This window comes from Dermacentor albipictus, chromosome 7, assembly GCF_038994185.2.
Source record: "Dermacentor albipictus isolate Rhodes 1998 colony chromosome 7, USDA_Dalb.pri_finalv2, whole genome shotgun sequence".
NCBI classification, from domain to species: Eukaryota; Metazoa; Arthropoda; class Arachnida; order Ixodida; family Ixodidae; genus Dermacentor; species Dermacentor albipictus.
In genome coordinates this window covers 77,210,453-77,235,570 of record NC_091827.1, presented here as the reverse complement: position 1 = coordinate 77,235,570, position 25,118 = coordinate 77,210,453, and the positions used below count along the sequence as shown (strand labels likewise).

The following is a 25,118-nucleotide window of genomic DNA, read 5'->3' as shown; positions in this document are numbered from 1 at the left end:
TCTTCCATTGTGTTATGCACCCCTAGACTCATGAGTTTGTCGGTTGCAGCGTTACTGGGTATCCCTAGGGCGACTTTAACGAGCTTCCTGAGCATCACGTAAGTTTATTAAGTTCTGCCTGCTTCTATTTGAATAATCCAGCCACATAAGTGAAGTGACAGAGAGCAAAGGCGTGTATTAGCCTCAAAGCGCTGTCCTCTCCTAAGCATCTGTGTCTATTGGTAATTCTCCTTAGTAACCTAATGACTTCATCTGTTTTATTCGAGATATGTTGTATTGTTCTATAGTTAGCATTGTTTCCGTCTATGTGATACCCAAGAACCTTGATTGTTTCAACTAGCCTGACTGCGGATCCTTCATGAGTGTATAAGCACACTCTTGGCTCATCTTCCGGAATGTAACCTTTTGGTTTGCGACCTTTTCTGCAATGTTTAATGACTAAGAGTTCTGATTTGGCTCCCGAGCATTTCAACCCCATGTCTTTCAGCGTTTTCTCTACAACGTACAAACTTTCCTGTAATCTGGTCTCTGTCTGTCCTACATTGCCCTTGGCACTGCATATGGTTATGTCGTCGGCATATATCACATAATGTATACCCTCAATTTTCTCCAGATTTCTTGCAACCTTGGACATTGCTAAATTAAATAGCATGGGTGAGAGCACAGCCCCTTGTGGAGTGCCCCTATTTCCTAAATTCTTAGCTTCTGATTTAAGCTCACCCAGCATGAGTTGTGCAGTTCTATTTCTAAGAAAGTCCTTAATCATGTTAAAAAGTCTCTTACCTAAACCCATCTCCGAGAGAATGTCAAGTATTGCCTTATGCTTTATACGATCAAAAGCTTTTTCCACATCCAATCCCAAAAGAGCTTTTGTATGCGCTGGGCTGGCCTGTATAAGCTGATGTTTAATCAGCAGCATAGCATCCTGAGTTGACAGCCCTGGACGAAAGCCGATCAAGTTTTATGGGAGGATCTCGTTCTGCTCAACGGATCTCGTGAGTCGATTTAGGATGACATGTTCCATAGCTTTGCCTAGACAGGACGTTAAGGAAATAGGACGGAGGTTGTCTAGAGTGAGTTGTTTTCCTGGCTTTGGTATGAGGATAGTATTGGCCACCCTCCATTCCTCTGAGTATACCCCTTTTCTCCAACAGTCATTGAAATGTTCAGTTAGATAAGAAATGGATTCATCATCCAGATTTCTTAATATCTTGTTAGTTATTCCGTCAGGTCCAGCCGCCGATCTACTATTAAGACTGTGAAGAGCCGCCCTCACTTCACTCTCAGTGAAGTCCCGGTCAAGTTCTTCACATATGCCTCCCGTATATTCGGGGCTCTCGTCTTCTTCATTTGGTTGTTTAAGTGGGAGATATTTGGCTGCGAGACTATCCATGATATCCTTCTGTGTTTTATCTTGGCTTTCCTGATGAACCAACTTAGATATAGCTGTTCTCTTGCTTGTCCTTGTTTCATTCTCGTTGAGCAAGTGCTTGAGGAGATTCCAGCTACCTCCATGCTTGAGTATACCATCAGCCGAATTACAGATCTCATCCCACTCTTGCTTCACGAGAGTGATCGAGTAATTATCAATTTCTTTTTTTAATTGCGCAATTTTTTTCCTTAGCCTTCTGTTAAGTCTCTGCGTTTTCCATCTCTGTAATATAGACTGTTTGCCCTCAATCAGATGCGCCAGCCTACTGTCCATAGCCTCAATATTTTCCTCTGTCCTGATTTCTTTAGTGGCCCCTTTGACGTCCTCTCAGAGCTGGGTGACCCACGTCTGGAGGGGATCCTGCTCGGCATCTAGAGGCCCCACTTTCCTTCTGTTCGCCCTGATTTTTCTGAACTGATCCAATCAGTGAATTTGAAGATTCTAGTTTCCCGTCTCGGTATGCGTGTGGTTATGTGTATGATATAATGATCGCTCCCGAGATCCATGTTTGAATTTTCCCAATTGGCTCCTCCTGAGTTGTTTACGAAAGTAAGATCTGGTGTGGAGTCCCTGCTTGTGCACATGCCATTGCGGGTGGGATACGCCGGATCAGTAATCAAGCATAACCCCAGATTCATGGCAAGACTCCATAGTTCCTGTCCCTTCTTTATGTTCCAAGTGTATCCCCATGTGTGATAGGGAGCATTAAAGTCCCCTCCAATAATGAGCGGGGAGTTTTTGGCAACCGAAAGTACCTTGTTGAAGAGTGCTCTAAACCTCTGTCTCATGTCGTTAGGACTGCTGTAAATATTCAAACAGAAAATGCTTTGCGTCTTACCTCTGTTCCTGTTAAGTATTATCTCAACTAGAATAAATTCAAACCTGGAATGTCTAAGTTGAATATCATGCTCAATGCATGGCAACTTCTTGTCAATGAGGGTCGCCAACCCCCTCCCCGTTTTTTTGTCTCTACATATAACTTTGTACCCAGTAAGCATAATTTCGTCCGCTAAGTTTTCCTGCAGCATAATTACTTTTGGCCTGGCCTCAGATGACCTGATCACCTGTCGCAGTGCTGTTTTTTTGTGTTGGAACCCGCGACAATTCCATTGCCACACGCTAAATCCTTGATTACTGTCCATTGTTATTAGGTGAGGCTGCCTTTCTATTACCCGCTACTTTCCTCTTTGTGATGGCCCCCGACAGTCCAGGAATGGACTTTATACTATCCGCCTCCGATAGCAGATACTCATCATCGTCATCCCCTCGCGTCTCAATTTTCCTAAGTCTTTTCTCCGCCGTTAGTCTCCATTTCCACAATTTGTCCACTTTAAAGTTGGTCGTTTCCACTGTCTCTCTTATCGCTTTAATTGCATCTTTTATTTCACTGAGTGTTGAGAAGACTGACTCATCCTCGGAGCTCACCACCCTCTATTTAGGAGCAGGAGAGCTGGATTCTCCTGGATCGCTGCTTTTGCTTACAGGTCTATCTATCTCTGCTCTAGCAGGGCTCGACTGCTCTTTTTTACGAAGCTCTGCTACCTGCCTTGTCAATTCTTCATTAGCTTTTCTTAAAGAAGTTACTTCTTAAATTAATTGCTCTATTCTGGCATCATTGTCATCACCCACAGCAGCCGAGGCACCCCCAGCAACTCTCGCCATACCTTTTACTTTGTCAGCCCAAGTGGTTCCTTGCGTCTTCTTCTCGCCAGGTATTGAGTCCCTTTGCACGAAGCGCACCTGTGCTTCCCTTGACTTGAAGCGCCTTCTCTCCCTGGATTGTGAACGATGCCTGGATCTGGTGCGACTCCTGGAGCGTGAGTGCTCCCTGTCCTCGGGGCGATGGTTGGGCGCCAGCTGTTGCGCTTCCGACTGCACTCTTGTTGACGACCGAGTCCTGTTGCGTTCTCTTCGACGAAGTCGTACGACGTAAGGGATTTGAAATCTTTGCTTACAAAACTTGTCGCTGGTAGGGTGATCGCCTTCACAAAATTTACACTTAGGTACACACATATGTTCATCTCCTGGGTTGCGAGTTCCACATCCCCTGCACTGAACAAAGTCAGGTGTTGGACAGACATCAGAGCGGTGCCCGACCCTTCCGCAAGTGAAGCAGACGTCGAATTGCTTCCTGTAGAGGTAGCATCTCACTAGTGTGGATCCGTACCTGACAAAATTGGGCACTTTGAGTCCATCGAAAAGTACGATGACCGATCCCGACGTCTTCATGCGCTTGGCAGCGAGCGCAAGCGGGTTCAAGTCATGCACGATGTTTCTTGTTATTATAGCTTGCGAGTCTCTGATGTCCACTCTTCGGATGACGCCTTTGCATGTGGCTTGTGGTGCCGCTTCGTATGCATTTGCCTTGTATTCCGCTTCCATAATCTTGAAAGACTTGATTCTAACGTACTTCGCAGCATGTTCGGGCTTAGGTGTGCTGACCACGATGATATTTTGAATGAAGTTCGGGCAGACAACATCTTCACGGGCCTCCTCTTCCGTTAGGCCGGACGCCTCGATGACTGCGGAACCAATCGTGGTGGTGCTCACCTTGTTCAAATTGAGCCCTCCTCGAGGTCGTATAATGATCTTTCTGTGCTCCTCGGGCAGTTGAGGCATCCTCGAAGCTTTGATAACCCGATTCTTGACCATTCCGCCGACGGCGGCTCCCTTGACTCCATGCTCTCGCTGATTGCGTGGCAATGTGCTGTCCTCATCCACAGCCTTTGTGCTAGCTCGTGATCTTCGGCCAGCCACTACTTGCCAGCCGTCGTCGTCCTGACCATTGTTTCCTTCTTTTCCAGTAACATCTACATCTTCCATGTTTGTATCCACCATGGCTGCGGTCAGGTGGGCTTACTAGGCCCAGCAAAGGCCCTACTCCTCACTAAGGAGCAGAAAACGTTCCATAAGACTGTGAAAAAACAAGCCCCACCTCGAACCTTGGTGTCAGTAGATTCGCCGTCGCTTCGCGGATCCAGTGGTATGCTTTTTTTCGTTGCACTCTCAAAACTGACGAGCGGAGCATGGAAAAAGAAACGGAGCCGATGCTACCACGTCTGTACTGCTCGGCGCTTCTTCTTCTTCCCCCATGCTTATGTAATCTGAAACTATTTTATCTAAGCTGGCCCTTTCTTTAAACAGTGCCCAGTCGGCTAAATGTAACTTCCACCATCGTGGTTTTGTTGGGATAACTTGTGGTGGAGAGGTTAGGCTGATTAATACAGGCAGGTGATCGCTGCCGTATGGGTTGTCGATGACATCCCATTTAAAATCGCTAAAAACAGAGGGTGAGCTAAAATAGAAATTTATGGAACTCTTTTTTCCTGTGCTCGGAGAGCAGTATGTACTTTTGCCGGTGTTTAGGAGGCAAACATTATTACTTAAAATAAAATCTTCTAAAATACGGCCTCTCGCATCAGTGTGTGCACTTCCCCAAAAACCGGAGTGGGCGTTAAAATCACCAACTAGCAGGTACGGCTCTGGCAGCTGTTCTAAAAGGGTTTCTAAATCATTAAGTGTTACTGTTAGGTGTAGCTCATGATATATATTGCATATTCTGATCGTCTTAAAATGAATGACAGTGACGGCAACAGCTTCGTATTTGGTTTGAAGTTTGATTTCTTGGGTTGCAACACCAGTCTTAATTGCAATAGAAACACCTCTAGACAGTCTGCTTGCGTGTTCTCGGTCATACCGAAAGACATTGTACTTGTTTAAAATGTTTTTTTGTTTGTGACCTAAGTTGGTCTCCTGTAAGCATAAAGCCACCAGGGACAGTGTGTTTAACAGTTCTTTTATGTCACTGTAGCTATTTATTAGTCCTCGGCAGTTCCACTGTATAAGGGACGCCATGTTTGATGAGTGTAGTTAAAAAATTAGGATGCTGGTTTTGGGGGTGCCAATATTGTTTTTTTTTTATTTTCTTTTTCGCTCCAGGGAGCTGTGCTTCTGCTGCAGCAGAGGCGAGTTTTGTGTTATGTCCATTGCCTCACTAGAGGCTCTGGACTTGCAGGCAGCCGACTGAGAGGCCGGCGCGCCTTTGTTCAGAGGTGGCAGAGCAGCCTTTGCTGCGTCTGCCGGGGGCGGGAGCAGCCCTGCCTAAGGCTTTGCCTGGGCAGTGGCCGAGGCCTGGTGTGGTGTGCCGCCCCTGCGCACCACATCGGCGAAATTTGTTTTTGCTCTGAATTGAAATGTTGAGGAGAGTCGTTTTCGTGCTTCTTGATAAGTTATGCTTTCCTTGGTCTTGATCGTTATGATTTCTTTGTCTTTCTTCCAGGTCGGGCATGACCTCGAGTACGCGGGGTGGTCCCCTTCACAGTTCGCGCACAGTGGTGCAGCGGTACAGTCCACAGATTCATGAGCATTTGATGTACATTTGGCACATGATTGGCGACCACGACAGCTCTGAGAGCCATGGCCGAATCTTTGACATTTAAAACATCGTCTCGGATTTGTAATGTACGGTCTTACAGTTATTCTAAGATAGCCTACTTCTATGGATTCGGGGAGTTGGCTGGAGGCAAAGGTCAGGACTATGTGTTTTGTAGGTATTTCCTTGTCGTCTTTTCGGATTTTGATACGATGGACTTCGGCGACATTCTGGTCTTTCAGACCATCCAACATCTCTTCTTCAGAAAGGTTCAGCAAATCGTGCTCAGATATTACTCCTTTGACTGTGTTTAGTGAGCGGTGAGTAGTTACGGTTACCCGGACGTCTCCAACGGACACTAAGGTTGGGAGTTTCGAGTATTGTGCTTTGTCTCGGATTTGGAGGAGTGCTCCTCCAAAGCCAGTGGCGACCTACGTAGGTCGCCACTGGCTAGCTTTGCCACCTTGTAGCCAAGGCCCAGGGCGTAAGTCAGAGATTTTGATACTATGAATGGGGACATTTTTCGAGCTGGTTGATCTGGATCTTCACTATGTATGACATGATACCTGGGGAAATGTTCGTTTGTTTTTTGGAAGCATTGGGAAGTTATGTCCTCGGTCCGCACTCTTCTTGGAGTGCGATCATTTTCTGAAAGAGGTGGAGCCATAAAGTGAGTTTAATGTTCGGTCATGATGCCAGCCGCCCACCATGGAGCCCAACGAGGGGACGGGACAGGAACTCGCAAGGAAGTCCTGCCCACGCCAGCTGTACACCTCAACTATAACCAAATATGACAAAACTCAGGGTAGTTGGTCACACAAGGTTAACCCTCGCCGCCTATGAAAAGTGAAAAAAAAAACTGAGAAGAGAGGAGAACACAGGAAAGTTGTAAGAAAGAAGATAGGAAAGTGAAAGGTGGAGGGGAGGATAGGAAAAGGCGACTGCCAATTTCCCCCGGTCGGGTCAGGCCGGAGGTGCCGTCTACGTAAAGCAGAGGCCAAAGAGGTGTGTTGCCTCCGCCGGGGGGCCTTAAAGGTCCAAACGCCCGGCATCGGCTCAACCCCCAGGATCTCCCTTTCCCCGGACACGGCTAAGCCGCGCACGGCTACACGCGGGAGGGTCCAACCCTCGTGTGCTCGGGTACGTGCTGTCGCAACACACCAAACGCGTGCTGACGCAGACGCCCCTGCGGGAGAATTTGTTATCTTGTAAGTGCGTATTTTATATATGAATACAAAATACGTATTTTGGCAACTACAACGGAATATATAACCGATTCTATGGAGCGAAAGGTTAAACTAGTACTATATAATAAGAATGGGTCTCAGTGGCTTGGACGTTAAGATGTCGACACGTGTACTTGTCTTTATAAGCGACACATTTCACCGCCTAACAAATGTTATCGCACAGCGCAGGACGCGCCTGCATGTATCGGAAGTTTCCGGAATGTTATCGATGGTTCAATCCGCTGTCTGTGACCCAACCTTGTGTAATCTGATTGCATGTGCGGGCCATGCCAATAATGTAGAACTTTGTGGAAGGCACACGGGTTCCAGCGACTACTCTGGAACATTCGACGGTTGATGTATAAAAGCCGATGCTTTTGACCCGCTCATTAGATTTTCGATGATCGCCGAGTGTATTCGCCGCTATCGTTCTTTGAGTGTACTCTGCTTTTGAGGGCACACGTTCGCCCAATAATACGCTAGTTTCTTTAATCAAAGTTCTGCTGCCTTCTTCACCGTGCACTACCACGAGACAATATGGTTGTCAAAAGAAAAGCACGAGGATAAGGCAGTCTCTATCTCATAGATGACATAACCGCGTGCCGTCGTGAAATGGATCGTTTTGTTTAGTAGACAAAACGTGCGGCCTTCGGGATGGACTCCAGCGCACCTCTTTGCCTCTGCCTCCATTTCGCCAGCACATTCCCCCAACGGGCAACAGAGAACGTTGGGTTTCGCTGTATTACGTGTTTGATGCGTGCTGGATTTGACCTTGCATGCCTATTCGCTCCCTTTTTACGGCTAGTTGTTTGCGGAACAATAAACCGAGTATCGGAAATCTATACACACCTTTTCAATTATGTACAATTGGTATGCCTCTCAGTGTGTCGTTGAAAATTTTGAATTTGATACACCTAAATTTGGTGCCAGAGTGGAGACGGGCGCCATAATTTCACGTTGCCACAATCCATTGGCAAAATGCATTGGCGAAGGGGCGGCACAGTTTGGCTTGGCAAATACGTTGAAACACTGCTGACGTGATGATGATGAAGAAAAAGAATAACGCAGGACTGCATTCGGAATTGCACCATGCGTCTTGTGCTTGAAAGGGATTCGAGAGGCAAATATTAAGTGAATGCGGACTGTTAAAATGCCGTTCCAGGAACCTCGCATAGCTTCCTCCGTGCCAAGAAAGGACTTAGTTTAAGAGAAAATCGCGTCAGAAGGGTCCGCATACCTTTAGCTGAATTCAAATTGCCAGCCCCGAGCCGGGGAAGGGGGGTGGGGTAGGGTTGATTGGTGACGTGGAATACGTCATCGGTGAGTCAAACGGCACTCGACAGACGGCGCCACAGTCTCTTTTTAAAGCCCCTTAAACTTCGTAAAGTAGTAACAATCTCCTCCTTCGCCTTCTCTCCTCCTCGTTTCTCCTCTCTTTCACGCTCCCTCCTCGACCGTGGCGCCGCCTACGCTGCTCGAGCGCAGCAACGGCGTCAACATGCGCTCCTCGCCACTCCGTATTCGCTTCTCGAGCAAAAATGGCGCTTATGCACGGCGCGAGGGCCCACGTGATGCTATTAGGCCAATAGCGACGCGGCGTCGGTCTCGACCAGAGCGCACGAGCAGGAGGCGGCATTCTTCAAAGCGTGGCAGTACTTTACGAAGTTTAAGGGGTTTTAATTTTTTTTTTTTGCGCAAAATGCAAACGCGCGGCCAGGGAGAAACCGAGCCAATACAGAGCGTTGGATTCGCCGCTGCAGATGCTTTCGGTCAAGTGGAGTGTACCGCTCGGGAATCGCGCGACATCACATGGATGTGGCATTCTGGGCTGCTTGCACTTTGTGCGAGGTTTGCGAGGCAGCGAAACCAGCGCACCACTGCGCGATAACGAAACTACTGAAACGCGAAAGCGCGGGCGGCGCAAAGTCGATCGTAAATGAAACCTTTCGACAACCTGCATCCTTGTCAAGGGTAACGTCGATGAGTTCGTTTTCTAACCATCGAAGAGAACTAGGCAAGTAGCATTTTCTTTCGTCATATAATGCAATGCAATGATATTTTTATTATGAGAGGTTGAGTACTACTGATAGAATAAAAATGAAAAGCGCCTATGTCATCGGGCCTTGACCTCAATTTCTCTATTAGTGAAACTTTCTTTGCGATAATATTGACGCCTTACGCGTTCTCAAGCATTATTTCGTTACTTTAGCCTGACTTATAATATCTGCCGTTAGTGTCCCTCTGAAGAATCACGCTATACACATGCGACCGCGCAGGTCCTGCTATCGTTACATGTCGGTGCCGGTGAACCTGAAGGATGCGATGAAGGAAACTCACGAGCTGCTCGACCTCAGCAACCTGGTCAAGGCCCCCTCTTTCTTTGATGTGGTGCGCTTCCTGGTGCGGCAGTCGATGCAGGTGAGTATCGCTCGAAAGCGACTGCTGCCACGTACTTCAAAACGAGCCTGCCATATTGGCCTTAACATTCCCCATATTTCCTTAAAATATAATCTTCGCGGGCGATCTAGTTATTTCTTTTTTTCAGTAAACCGCGAAAACTGGCATATAACGCCTGCGGGCGTTTCTGGTCTCGCTATATAAGCTTCGCTGTCAAAAGCACATAAGGAAGAGGGGGGGGGGGGAAATGGGCGTTTTGGACCAGTACATTGGGGGTGAAATGGCCCACTGGCTAGCGAATATTTCTTACTCCTTTATACCAAAGCTTCACCAAGGAGGCAATTAACCGACACTTCTAAGCTGTGACAGCGATAAACAGAGCAATATATCGACAGCTGTGAGAATTACTAGAACATATAATTTTCAAACACATCGCCACCTTTCTTGATGATAACTGTTTTTTTTTCTTCTACGCAACATGGTTTCCGTCAAACATACTCCTGCGAAACGCAGCTACTCTCATTCACTGATAAATTGCATCGCATTCTTGACCAGTCATCTTTCGCGGATTGCATCTTTTTAGATTTCGCGAAAGCTTTTGACAAAGTATGCCATCAATTGTTGCTTTATAAATTAAGTCATCTTCATCTTGATCCACATGTCTTTAGATGGATTCAATCTTTCCTTCTCAACCGCAGGCAGTTTGTTTTCACTAATGGCTCAACCTCACCGCTTACTAATGTACTATCTGGTGTACCACAAGGATCCGTCCTCGGACCCCTTCTATTCATAATTTATATTAATGACCTTCCGTCCACTCTATCTTCTGCCAGCCACCTTTTTGCTGACGACTGTGTAATTTTCCGCGAAATACGTAACCTCAACGACATTAATACTCTCCAGACCGATCTTAATTTGGTCTCTAACTGGTGTAAAACTTGGAAAATGGAATTAAATATTAACAAATGTAAGGTCATGCGTGTTTCTCGCTGCTCTAACACTCCCCCTTCTTCTTATTGTCTTAATGGCATTCCTCTTGATTCCGTCACATCATATAAATATCTAGGCGTAGTACATATATCACGAAACTTAACATGGAATGCCCATACTGAATACGTTGCCAGTAATGCTAATCGCATGTTAGGGTATTTACGTCGCAACTTCTCTTCTGCTCCTTCGTCCTTAAAACTCCTACTTTATAAATCACTAATAAGACCTAAACTTGAATACGCGTCACCTATATGGGACCCTGGGCATGAAAATCTTATATATTCTCTTGAACTTATACAAAATAACTCCGTTCGCTTCATTTTTTCAAATTACAACCGTACTGCAAGTATCACAGCCATGAAAACTAACCTTTCTCTCCCATCTTTAAAATCCCGCCGGAAAATCAGTCGCCTCACTCTATTTCACAAGGTATATCATCACGTCACGCTACATGACGATCTTATTACACCACCGGAATACATCTCCAATCGCACTGATCATCGGCACAAGGTTGGCATCCAAAAATGCAAAACTAAAGCTTGTTTTCAGTCATACCTCCCCAGACATCTGTCGAATGGAACCGCCTCCCTCCCGATATTGCAGCCATTGAGGATAATCAACGATTTCGTGATGCACTAACAACCTTTGTTTGTTTTGGAGAATGTTGAAATTATGTCCTAACAAAATTCACTGTATTGTATTTATTGTCTTTGTAACCTGAATTACCCACTCCCCTCTGTAATGCCTTTGGCCCTGAGGGTATAACAAATAAATAAATAAATAAATAAATAAATAAATAAATAAATAAATAAATAAATAAATAAATAAATAAATAAATTGTGTTCGTCGATCGCTCCTATACGAGGGAGTGCTGCGGCATTCGCAATCTCTGGGACTCCGTACATGCAGAGCTTCGAAAGCATCTTTCGTCTTTGCGCAGATTGGAGTGAACACCCTGTTCCGCAGCATATTCGTGTACGAGCTGGGACGCAAGACGCTTTTTTTGGCACGCGGGTCCTCACTGCGCGATAAGTTCAACACGCCGTTCAATAGCGGTGCAGGACGTCACTACTTCGAGGTTACGCTCCAGGTACGTGGAATAACAGCCAATTAGTTTATCCTTCAAGTGCTTTAGAAAAGCATATCGGTATTAGTGCCGGCGCCTTTCGCAATATACGTTAAAGCGTTGGCGCTACTAACAAACCAGGGAAAAAGAACAAAAATAATGGTGTTTTATGGAATGGACGCAGCTATGTTAGAGTGGCCTAGAATACTAGATACGTGCAGGACATTCACCCTTAGCTTCAACCATGGACGGGCAGGCACTTTCATCGGTGTGAGATAAGATCGCAATAATTGTCGCCGCATCTCTTGCAAGAGGAAGAAAAAAATATGTTTGTCGTACTACTGCGCTGTTACTGTGCTTTTCTTGTTTGATGTCGTATATCTCTTAGGCGCTTACCGCTACTATCTAAAGAAGTGCTGAACAGTCGGTGAACATGGAAAGGAGGCTCGGGCTTGTTAAACATTATTGTTGCCCGCAAGACGAGACATATTTCGCATGTCTCGTTTTGCACCCATAATTTAGGTTTAGCAGACCCTGCCACCTTGCTCAAGAAGTCTCTTTGAGCCTAAATCTGAAGCCAACGTTTCGACGCGGGTACTTCTTCGCCAGCGAAGACAGTTCTCCTTGTGGAAACTTTGGCTCTGGCGAAAACAAGTCCGCTTGTCTAAACGTTGCTTCCAGCCTAATGCCTCCCATGTAAGCCTACAAGTGCCGATCACTTGAATACTTCACCGTCCAGCGAACGCTGCAGTATTGTCTTGCACGTTATGAGGTAGAATTCGTCTTCGACCACGTAATCCGGTCTAAGCTTACAAATTCGCACACACACACACACTCACGCAGAACAAGATGTCGCGACAGGTTTGATCGTTCGAGCCAATCTGAAGCGTTTTAGCGAATCGCTCTGTTCCATCACCACGAAGGCGTGGCTGGACCTGGACAACGTGAACAGGCAGCTGAGCCTTCTGATAACCGTGGACGACGAGGTGCACCGACTGCTGACGGGACGTGTGCCGCCCGAAGAGCAGGTATCGCTGCGAGATTTCGTCCTCGACATGCTGCCCAACGTGTCCGCCGAGCAGTGGGTGCAGGCCGTGAAGGAGTCTCATCGCCAGGACGTCTTGCTTGAGGCGACAGACGACATACTCGTCCAGGGAGGCCGCGACTTCAAGGCGGCCTTTCAGGTGAAGTGCGCACGTGTCGTGCTTCGTTCGTGATTGCAGGCGCGGATACAGGCCTTTTTTATGCGAAGCATATTACTAGAGCTCAACCCAGCTCCTCAGGCGCGGCGGTGTCGCCTTCAATACCACGTGACACCGTGACGTCACGACAGAGGAGAAACGGGGCTCCAACTCGCGCCGTCGCTCGCGGCGTCGCCCCCCGCATCGGACGCGGTGAGCGTCGAGCAACGCAGCGTTCGGCGCGACAACGAAATGTGCGCCTGAGCAAGCGCCGCACGCCTGAGCCGACGCCGACGACACCGGCTTTTGTGCGACACGAGCTCCTTAACGCTGTCGCGTTAAAATAAAGGCTAGTATGCTTCGCATCCTGGGCTTAACCTTAGCTAAGGCACAGCCATTTTTTTCTTTTCACGCGAAGCTTGTATTGTCTCGCTCGTGTCGGTGTGGTTGTTGCCGTACGGAAAGAACTCGAGCCACGCGAAAATAGAAATTGCTTGGCGGGCTGCGGATTCGCGTTACCGACCTCCGGGTTGCGGGACCACCACGCTAACCGATTCGGCCACTGTCGGTTCACCATACGCGCCTTTTAAAGTGGGGTTTAATATGCGTGACGGAGTAGACGCAGCGCAAGGCGCGAGCCAATCACAGGCGTCCTCTTCCTCCGGAGGAGGAGGGAAAGGGTGTGATCGCGCGTTCGCTCGCCTCGCGCCCACCGTCCCCCGCCTATTCAGGCCCGGCAGACAGATGCAGATGCTGCGTTTGGTTCGCTCTGCCGAAGAGTAGACTGCGTTGAAGGAACGGCAGCGGGAGTGGGCCACGCGTCGTGCGTTCGGCCGAAGGAGAGGCGGCACTTGATGAACGCCGCTGGGAACTCGTTCGAGAAAGGGATGATGATAGTGATCTAAGGAAAGGAAGGACGCTTGATTCTGCAACCCGTCAGGGAGCACATCGAGAAAGGGCTCGTCGTCGACGTGCCCACCTCGCCGTGAGGGAGCGCGAAGCCGAGACGTTACGACAAAACAGCCGCGGATTCCGAGCTTCGCTTGCACCCCTCTTCACAGTATATAGTGGGATAATGTGTCTCATATGAACAAAAAATGGCTGCGGCTTAGCTAAGGTTAAGCCCAGGATGCGAAGCATACTAGCCTTTATTTTAACGCGACAGCGTTAAGGAGCTCGTGTCGCAGAAAAGCCGGTGTCGTCGGCGTCGGCTCAGGCGTGCAGCGCTTGCTCAGGCGCACATTTCGTTGTCGCGCCGAACGCTGCGTTGCTCGACGCTCACCGCGTCCGATGCGGGGGGCGACGCCGCGAGCGACGGCGCGAGTTGGAGCCCCGTTTCTCCTCTGTCGTGACGTCACGGTGTCACGTGGTATTGAAGGCGACACCGCCGCGCCTGAGGAGCTGGGTTGAGCTCTAGTAATATGCTTCGCATAAAATAACAACGCCGCGGACGCCGACACTGACGCCGACGACACCGGCTTTTTTGAGACACGAGCTCCTTAACGCTGTCGCGTTAAAAAGACTAACCAACCCCTCCCCTAAGGTTTGCACAAGATTCGCGTGCAGCCCTTTTCCGGGCAAGTGGGAGGGGGCTATTTTCAAAGGTGGTGGGCTCTGACTTTGATGACGATGATGATTTTACGGATAATAATAATAATAATAATAATAATAATAATAATAATAATAATAATAATAATATTGATGATGATGATGCCTTCCTGCGATGTACGAGTGGGGGACAATGCTTTTCGGCTGAGATTACGTTCATTCGGAGTTAGTGTGACGCAGCATTGCACATGCTTTTTGATAACAATTTCTCGTAGCAAACGTGACTAGCCTGTCAAACTCAACTGTGGCTACAACGCTTATCGCACAAAACATGATTAGAAAGACGCTTCCGCATGACGGTCTTCTACCTGAATACAAAAAAGTGATGTAATAGTGCAGCTTCAGTTAAATTTCGTCTTGGTTTGCGAATGTTTCATGACATGCGTGTTCCTTCCTGTCAGTGAGCGAGTTTGTAGCAGCGTTACTCGCGGATGGTGACAGGCGTGAGTTCCGAGATCGCGCGCCGCCTGATCTCGGAGGCCATGTTTCAGGCATAATGTTTCCTATAAGAATGCTAGGAAAAGCTCTGGCAACCTCGCTGCAAGCATTGCGCTTTCATGGGAATGCACTCTTAGAGGACCCCTCACCAGGTCTGGCCATGTTGTGATGACAGGCGCAGAGCATACAATGCGCGATAACGATCGTGTCTGCAATGTATTACATCGCTACGCGCCGCGGAAAGATCTGAAATTTCAAACCGAACACCCTTTTTCCTTCTCCTCGCGGCCTGCCGCGCTGCAGGCCGGAAGATGACGTACACGGGCTAGTGCGCCTGCGTATGCGTGTTTGTGCTGTGACGTCGCTCGTGGTGACACGTGACTTCGAGGATGATTCAAGGCAACATCTGTTATAATATGTTGCTTGAATAGACGAATTAAAGCTTAGAAAAAGTATAAAGCAGCAAGAGATGTACTTCCGCTTCGTCTGCTTGATCCCACGTCGTGCAATCGCGCGCGCAGACGCCGACACTCTGTCATTTTGTAGCGTGTTACAGCGCGGGATCATGCTCTGTGATCCGCTCTTGTGTACCTCGATGTTCGTGTAGCACTGACTTATGCCGCCAGCCAGGTGTCCTCGTGCACAGCGCAGCAAAATCGCACGCTTTGCGAAGCGAGACAACCACAACAGTTCGCGCGCGATAAAGCAAGGACCAAAGTTATGCAGATAGCGAAATTTTCTGTGCCGTTTGCTTTGATTGACGATAATTAGCGGTGATGTTGGTGGCGAACTCTTAATTTACTCAACGTTTCGTCAACACGAGAGTTGTCAGTCGATGTCAAACGTCACTTCCCGTTTCTTTTGCGCAGAGGTTGGCGTCGCGCGGCCTGCAGAACACTACCTTCTACCTGGCCACCAGCCTGGTTGCGGGCGTGGCCGGCATGCTGTCCCAGCGCGACGAACTCGCCAAGAGCGAGGTGGCCAAGGCGCACCACTGCCTCCAGTTCACGCACAAGTGCCTGACGCTCACGTGGGCCTACCTGGCCTCGCAGTACGCGTCGACGCCCAGCAGCGTCAGCGTGCTCGACGCCATGCTCGCCGGCATCCGGGGGGTCGTCACCGAGAAGCCGGACACGTTCACGTGGATGGAGGTGGCGCTGCGCTCGCTCGCTCGCTCGGTCTGTGACGTCGTTAGACGCGTTGCAATGCGCGCCATGGATCGGCGCTCGCCGAAGTTTGCTCGACGTCACACGTATGCAGTATACGCGATGCAGTGTCGAGGGACGCGGACAGAGAATCGAAAAGTTGCGTTACATACGTAATAAGCGCAAATAAGTACATGTTTTCGTTATTTAGCAGAGGCGTTATCAAATTTCTAACGATACAAAAACAACGTGAATGTACAAGATCTTAATGTCGAAACTGCGCGGTATATAACCGGCAGAATGTAATCACAATACACGTTTACAAGCAATGAATGCATGGCGGAAATCGCCCTACAATGATGTATTAGTTTTATAGTTCAAGGACACAGTGAGTTCATAACCGATGGATGGCACTTGGTTAACAGTACTGCTAGATAGACTATGAGTCAGTGAGATCGGGACATTCAGCCCCATTTGTTAAGATATAAGTATAATAATTCGAAAACTTGCCCAGCGGCGTGAATCGGTGTTCACACGCATACTCGTAGGGTCGAGGCCCATGTACATGCTTTAGGTGAAGGCGTCGCGCTGGTTCGCGGCCAATTAAATACGGTGAATTTCATTTAGCATTACGCAGGAACGTACACCCATTCGTCTTTGCGATTGTGGCGTCTGGCAAGCAAAATTTAAACATGGTCACATGGCCTTCACTTGTCCTGCTGTGTTGTTTTCAATTTGCCGCCGCAACAAAGATACTGTTTTTTCTTTTTTCGGGCAGTTTCACTCCGGGAGAACCGATGATTAACTTTCGCCCTCTGTCTGTCGTCGAACCGGTGATCACCATAGAAGAATCGATTTGTAGTGGGAGGGAAAACGCTTGTTATAGGCGTCATACGAACTGTACATTGGTAAACAAATAAAATTGGCAGACAACAGTGCAGGCATGAGCCGACGAATTTTGTATGCCTCACTGTATTTATTCATTTCGTTCATGTTTAAAAGGTAGCGCGCGAAAAACATTGATTGATTGCACCCCTTAATTTAAGTTAGGGTGGCTCTGCTTCCTAGTTACTATACACAGGACGAAAGACACAGAACCATCGTACAAAGTGCTGTATGCCTTGAAACATGAATCAGTATCAACTTTGGTACCCTCCTTTTAGTTGAGTTCTTGCAATTTTGTGGCATTACATGAAGTTATTATGGCGTCACGTTTCCTTTGTTACCTTCCACGTGTCCTGCAGATGCGCTTAGGCGCATTTGTAGAATAAAACAAATTTCAACTTAGCCAGCGTTGTTCTTGTACTCTTCATTTTGTTTTTATTTGGTTCTCGTTTTTTATTTCTGTTTCCCGTTACCGCACAATTAGCCGCATGATGTCTCCGTACCAACCTGCAAACTTTTGCCCTCCTCCTCAGACGCTGCGTTGACACTTGTCTTTCTTCGCTGCTTTGGTCAATAATTTTTTATAATTAGCGGCACGTAACTTTTTGAACAATACTTCAGCTACGTACGTGTGTTTATCTTGCTTTCCTAAAAAAAACTGTGCCAGCAGAGTTTGGAATTTCAAAATTTGTCTGTGCATTCAGTGAATGAAATGGCAGGTCGGCCCGCGACTTTGCGACGTCACCTCCTGCAGTTTATCTATAGACCGTTTTCATGGCATCCCATGGGCACCGCCATATTGTTACGGAAGGATGAAAGGAAGAAGATCGGAGACGCTGGCTGCTGCGTGTTGTTGGTGGTCAGCCATCTTAACTATTCTGACTCATCCTGTACTTATACTGTAAATATAGTTTTTATATGCTCGCAACATCCCCGTAACATATTGGTGGAAGTGCGGGTACCGCGGTTGGAGAGGGAGGTCCGCAATGGACGTCGCATCACCGTCCGCACCATGAATGACGGTGAGAACACGGGATCAACGTCGTTGCCGCCTCCAATGTCACCGTCGCCATCAACGTCGCTGTCACGTACGGTTGTCGCTGTGCAACCCAAGGATCCTGGGACTTTCGGCGGGACCGATGGCGCCGACGTTGAAGAGTGGGCGGCCATGTACGAACGAGTGAACGGAATCAACAGATGGGACCCTACGCTTATATGCTAGCTAACCTGTTGTTCTACCTAAGAGGCACCGCAAAGCTGTGATACGAAAACCACGAAGAGGAGGTAATCAGCTGGGACCAATACAAAGAGAAATTGACAGAGTTGTTTGGCAAACCAGCCGGCCGTAAAATTGCCGGAAAGCAGGAACTGGCTTCCCGTGCCCAATCGCCCATGGAGTCCTATGTCTCGTACACCTAGGACGTGCTGGCGATTTGTCCTAAAGCCGATCACGGCATGACAGAAGCTGAGAAGGTCGAGCACGTGCTTGAGGGCATTGCTGATGACGCATTTAATTTGCTCATGTGCGTGAGCTGCTCTACAGTTCACGCAATCCTTAAAGAGTGCCGACAATTGGAGCAGGCCAAAAGCCGACGCGTCTTGCAACCATTCGCCAGACTTCCCAATACTGCCGCAACGTCGACGTGTGAAGATCAACCCGCACAGCAGCATGCGTCGCGATCAGAGGATGTGGTGCGAATCGTTAGACGTGAACTGGATGCGATGGCGCCTGCAGCTTTATGTTCGCGTAGCCCTGATGCTACCACATTTTCAGTTCTCCTCGTACAAGCCATCATTCGCCAGGAACTTGAAAACGTTGGTTTAGTCTGTGTGTGCTGTCGCCAATCCCAGAGCTAACAAACGCCCTTCTAGTATTTTCACTCCACCCCGACGCTTCTGTCCACGTTATTGCAACCCGACTGAGTGGAGAAATGCGGACAACCAGCCGATATGTTTCACCTGTTGCCGCATTGGTCATGTCGCCCGATACTGTCGCAACTCGTGGCCCTCAACACCTCGCACGCCGACCAACCTGAGCCGTTTTGACGGAAATACCCGAAATGTTTCGCCCACCGCCGAGTCTAACAGCGCCGCCAACTTTGCTCGGAACACGTGGTACAGCCGCTCACCATCGCCGCGCGGACACCAGTCTCGTTCACTGCAAACACGTGGTGATTACCACTTGGTGATGTATCCATTGCTTGCCTCAGCTGCCTCCGTTGCCTCCGTGTTTACAATGAATGTGCATGACGCCCTGGTGCGGCTCAGCACACCTCCGTTTTGGCGTATGTCGTAGACGGTGACTGGGTGGACGACACGAAGCTTTGACCACAGCTTCACAGGACATGTAAGCGCATTCGGAGTTCAATACACCTTGTCCAAACAGTGCGATCAGCGTATATGGTGCTTGTTCAACAAGCGGGGCTAGAAATGTATTCCAAGCTGTCAAAACTTCCCACTTATGAATTAAACCAGGATCAGTGTGTTTTGTTCTTCGTTCTTTATTTGGCAAACACTTTGAAGCAATGGCTTGTTGTGTTTCTGCCTCAGTAAGATTCCTCAGTGCGGTCGCTATGTCTTCTGTCTAACGCTCGGGGTGTGTGCTCGGTTGCGACAGATTTGTTCTTTCTGCGCAGAAGGGCTTGTCATGTGCTCTGCACTTTGTAATACCGTGTATCATAAATTAAATCCTGTCGTTTTACGTTCCAAAACCACGATATGATTATGAGACACGCCGTAGTGGCGGGGGAGAGGGGGGGGGGGTCCGCATTAATTTTGACCACCTGGGGTTCTTTAACGTGCCCTCAATGCACGGGACGCGGGCGTTTCTTGCGTTTCGCCTCCATTGAAATGCGGCCGCCGCGGCAGGGATTTGATTCCGCGACCAATTCCTCAATATGCCAGTGACTGTTTTCCAACGACTCCCCTCTACCATTCCACGTTTTAACGCGACAGCGTTAAGGAGCTCGTGTCGCAGAAAAGCCGGTGTCGTCGGCGTCGGTGTCGGCGTCGGCGGCATTGGCCGTGAGCGATAAATCCCAGCAGGTCCTTCATGAATAAAAAACAACTTGCAAGATGGGCTGGGTGGGAATCGAACCAGGGTCTCCGGAGTGTGAGACGGAGGCGCTACCACTGAGCCACGAGTTCCATGCTTCAAAGCGGTACAAACGCGCCTCTAGTGAATGCGGTGTTGCCTTAGAGGCGTGCGTCGCTTGCTCAGGTGCACATTTCGTTGCCGCGCCGAACGCTGCGTTGCTCGACGCTCACCGCGTCCGATGCGGGGCGCGTAGACGCTGCGCCGAAGCCCATTGTCTTACATCCCTTGGCGGGTCGACGGGAACGCTGTCGCGTTCCACTCTTGAAGGCGAAGCTTAAGCGTCCTCCAGTTTTTGTAGCATGAGTGGAGCACGGTGGGCTAGCGAACACCCAGTTGCATTGGTGAATGCGGATCGCACAGCAGCAAGGCAGAAGCGGTAATGGCTTCGTATTCGGACGCTTTCGCTGACGCAACGTGCGGCGCGTCGCCGAAAGCGCCATCTCGTTCCTCTAGAACAAACTGCTCCGCGAAAAGGGTCTGCGCACTGTGTATATATATATATATATATATATATATATATATATATATATATATATATATATATATATATATATATACAGTCGCCGACCGTTTATTCGGACCTCACGGGGACCGCGGAAATGTCCGAATAAACAGGTGTACGAAAAAACAGATTCAGAAAAAAAATCCTTTATTTCCACGCCCTTATTTGGGCGCGGCAGCAGGCGCGAAGAAATCGTGAATGCGCCGTTGCACGCTGTTTCGTTGACGCGCAATCAGATCAGCCTCAATCTCGGAGAGGGTCGTGCGGTCACTGTAGGCGGCTGAAAGCACAGCCACTGCTTGTACAAGCTCCGCGTGCGACGGCAGCGGCGCACATGGTGCGTCATCCTCCGACTCAGAGTCATCATCCGGCGGGGCAGCACAAACCTGACGAATGATCTCGTCGTCGTCAAGTTCTGCGCACGTCAGTACAGCACTGTCAGCATCTGTAAAACTATCAAATGAGACAGTGTCCGGAATCGCAATGCCACCACTGCGCAAGTCTTGAAGAACATTTTCGGCTTCAGTAGGGAGCACATCTGAAGGCGACAGATCTGGGGCCTCCATGGCACTCACTTCATCGGTTATAACAGATCCAGCGTGCCGAAAGCTGCTCTGTAGAGTGGCAGGGGCCACCGCCTTCCAGGCATCCGCAAGCATGTTTATAGCCGACAGAAGGCTAACACCGTACTGCTTGCCGGCGTCGATGCAGACGACCATGCGGTTCAAGAGGCGTGCTCGGTATAAGACCTTCAAATTTTTTATAATGCCCTGGTCCATGGGCTGCAGGACACTCGTGGTGTTGGGCGGCAGGAATCCCAAGCGGATGCACTCGAGATTATGAATGTGACCGTGTGCACCGCAGTTATCCACAAAAAGCAATACCTTCCGGTTTTGCGACTTGAACTTCCTGTCAAGTTTGCGGACGTAGTCGCTGAACAGCCGCTGGGTGATCCACGCTTTTATGTTGGCCTCATACAAGACGGGCAGCGACTTCGCTCCTTTGAAGCACCTCGGTCTTTTAGATTTGCCAATCACAAGAAGTCTCTGTCCCCGACATGTTGCTGCCTACCATGATGGTGAAGCGCTCTTTACTGTGCTTCCCGCCGTGGCAGGGATCGCCAGACACAGAAAGGGTCTTATCAGGCAGCATCTTATAGAACAGGGCGGTTTCGTCACAGTTAAAAACATCGTCTGGCGAAAACTGGGACAACAGCGACTCCAGAGTCTCCGAGCGATAATTCGCAACAAGGGTCCGGTCGACGGCACCACTCTCGCCGCACATCCTCTTGAAAGCGAGGTCGTACCTTTTTTTGAAGTTACGGAGCCATCCGTCACTAAACATAAAGCCCTCGATGTTCATCCGGAGAGCGAGCGTCTCTGCCTTCTGCTTCAGAAGGTCTCCAGACACAGGAATCCGCTTGGCAACTGTAGCACACAACCACATGTGGAGGGCTTCTTCGAGCTTCAGGTGACTGCTGTCTCTAAAAATTTTCCTTTCCAAACTGGAGGAAGGCTTCGTTGCTTCGCCGAGAATCATCGTCCGGTTTCTCATGTAATCCGAGACGGTCTGCTTCGAGATGTTAAATTCTCGAGCAACTCTGCTTTGAGACCGGCCGCTCAGGACTTGCTGCACAATGGCGATCTTTCTCGCCATTGACATTGTGGTATATTTGGTACCACGCATGCCAGCATTTCCCAGCGCAGTCTGCGCGGGCACTATCGGCGCCATTGGACGTTCGATCACCGCGACCTCCACGCAGCACACAAACACCACTACGCAGTCACGCCGGCACCATTCGCACAAACTAAAGACGTAGCCTACTTGCACCGTCGTGCACGAAGAAACAAACAAATCAGGAGCTGGATTGCCTTGACATGGCTATGGTGACATGGCTTACTAAGCTGAGACCGGAACTGCTGTAGTCATAGCCACTCCACCGAACCTGGCAGAAACGATGATGATGGGCGGGGATTTTCAGTAGCGCCACCTCGTGCGGCAGCTAGGAGGCTCAGTTCAAAACAAAAATGGCGTTCAGCAAGTCGAGCCTTGCACCGGACAGAGTCGGTGGGGGCGAGTGCCATCGATCGAGTTGGCTCAAGGAGTGTCTGAAAAATCGGACGAGAGGTTGCAAGGTGTCCGAACTTTCGGCGGCAGTTATACATTGTGGTCTATGGGGAGAATGGCGGTGCCGCGAAGCTGACCGAATAATCGAGCATGTCCGAATTTTCGGAGTCCGGAAAATCGGTCGGCGACTTTATATATATATATATATATATATATATATATATATATATATATATATATGGGCACCAGGTGACTCCTGTCACTTATGAGATAACTTCTATGGCATCCACTTGATCGACGGTCACACCACGAAGTGACATCGTACATGTCTCCCGCCTGAAGCGTTACAACTGTGGTAAGCAGTTTAGACCACAATCAACACCGCGACGGTGCTTCACCGGCCGGGGACAAGGCCACGAACAGTGGCGAAGACAAATAAGTTGTAGTGGGGCTGGATCAGAGTCTCTCCTGTCGGACTTCAAAGACCTGCTAAAACATGTGTGCCCTGTGCAGTTTTGACTAGCAAAGTGCTAGCCCTTTACTAGAGTAAATACTCCCCGTAACAATATGTATATCGTTGGCAATACGTGATTGTCATGCTGCAGACGAAAGGCGACATTAACAGCCACCTGACTAAACGTCCGGCACCACAGTATGCGTTCACCACACAACGGCATTGGAGAAAAAAAAAGCAGTATAATACAAGAAGGTTGGCAAACAGCTTTTAAGAACAATTTAACGCTCTCTAGTAACAAGCAAGCGTAAATGTCAATGCATATAATATATACACAATTCAGAGAAAATGGGCCGGAGCGTCAGAAATATATCCTGTAAAAAACAATGTATGTTTTTCCCTTTTCCCAATGTATGTTCTCCCGAAAGCCCGGACCCGGCCCGGCCCGCGGGCCGGGCTCGGGCCATTTGGAGATTCTCCTACTCCGGCTTGCGCCGGGCCCGGGCCAGGCTTTCTACGTCTCGGACGGATCGGTCGGGCTCCCCGATCTCGACTGCGTACTTTATGCGGAAGTATGCTTGTCGTCTCGCATGTATAGGTACAGCCGGAAGTGCAATGTATTTATTCATCAAAAATGGAGTCTACAGGAACGGGAGAAAAGTACAAACGCTAACAAAAGGCAAACGAAAGCTAGCGGAGGCTCGGAATGCGTTTTCGGTTCTACCAAGTACCGACGCTGTGGAAAAGCCGCCGCTTGCAGGCGCCTCCCAGTAAAAAAGCTGAGTAGTCTGTGTACGGCGCACGCGGGGTCGCCTTTGCCACACATAAAAATTAGCGAAGCGGCGGCGTATAGCGGGCTTTTCCAATGGGCAGTGGTATTGCTTGAAGACTGGTCGTTGACCGAAGTCGACAGGAAGCACACGTCGCTGTGAAGCAGTGAAGCAGTGAGCGAAACTTCAGCGCTGCCGGATTCATAATGCAGGAGCGCCGCACTTGCCTTAACCCTTCATCAATGGACATGTTGTTTTTGCGCAATAGCTTAGACTAAAAATTATGTGCGCGCGCTGCATCTGTATGCACGATTTTGTCATATGGAAGGCAAGAGTTCAACCTTATAAAGTCATTTAAATAAACTGATTTTCCGGATATTGTTTCTTTTTGTGCCGGCGTCGCCTTGCAGTTCGGGCCGGGCCCGGGCCTTAACTCGGTCTAAGGCCGAGCCGGGCCGGGCCGGGCGAACTCAGGCTTCTTTAGTGTCGGGCTGGACCGGGCCGCCTGTGGTAGTGTAGGGCCCGGGCCGGGCGCGGGTTCAGAATTGCGGCCCGTGCACAGCTCTAAGGGAGACTACATGAGTGCCATTGCGACGCATGGATCATCCGGCTGTAGTGCTGAGCGTGCCTCTCGCGGCGGGGGGTCGCGCAGAAAGTGGCCCGAAACAAGACCGCGGACAAGCTCCACCGGACGACGCTGCGCGTGATCGCGGGCAGCGGCTTCAACGTGTCGCGCATCAACTACCCGGAGGAGCTGCCGCCGTTCGCCGCGGACGACAGCTTCCTCAAGGTGCTGGTGGTCGCCCTGCGGCTCCAGTACACCGTCATGAGCGCGAGCCCACCCACGCGCCTCGAGATGCTCCTCTCGGACCTCGAGTTCGGCGCCACCGTGAAGTACGTCCCGGAGAAGCAGTACATCGTCCTGCCCACGCTGTACCAGGTATGGCCGCACGTCAAAGGGTGTAGATCGCCATCGCTAATGAACTCTGGAGGCTGACGTGCCAAAAGCTGTACGATCTATGAGACACGCCGTAGTGGGACACTACGGATTAATTTTTTACCGCCTGGGGTTCTTTAACTTGCCCCCTAGATCTCTTCGTATTTCCCGTTTTTTTTTTGTGCTCCAGGGGAAAAGTGCGAAAAAGGCATTTCCAAAAATCCTGTCTCTCCTTTTTTTTTGCGACCCCACACACATGTAGCTCTACGTGCCAAAACCATGATCTGATTATGAGACACGCTGCTATGGGAGAGTCCGGATTAATTTTGACCCCTGTGGTGCAGCCGCCGCGGCAAAGATTTGATCCCGCGATCTCGGCCTTAGCCGAGCAACGCCAAAGCCGCTATGCCAACACGGCGGGTGAAAAATCTGTGTACTGACCATCATTCCAATGGTAGCTAAACGATCGCAGATGTAGAGTTCTTTCTAGTATTTTTTTGTGGGAAACTCCGTTACACGTGCGATTCCAGATGAACATTTTGTGATGAGGC

General features: G+C 49.2%; 1 protein-coding gene across 1 annotated transcript in view; it reads left to right on the top strand.

Moving 5' to 3' along the window:
- LOC135899073 (uncharacterized) overlaps positions 1-25,118 on the top strand; it is an 86,810-nt gene that overhangs the window by 53,678 nt on the left and 8,014 nt on the right. The window contains exons 8-12 of the mRNA XM_065428321.1: positions 9,307-9,448; positions 11,358-11,507; positions 12,407-12,667; positions 15,580-15,861; positions 24,283-24,570. Coding sequence (XP_065284393.1) covers positions 9,307-9,448; positions 11,358-11,507; positions 12,407-12,667; positions 15,580-15,861; positions 24,283-24,570 — 1,123 coding nt within the window. The remainder of the gene's footprint in view (positions 1-9,306; positions 9,449-11,357; positions 11,508-12,406; positions 12,668-15,579; positions 15,862-24,282; positions 24,571-25,118) is intronic.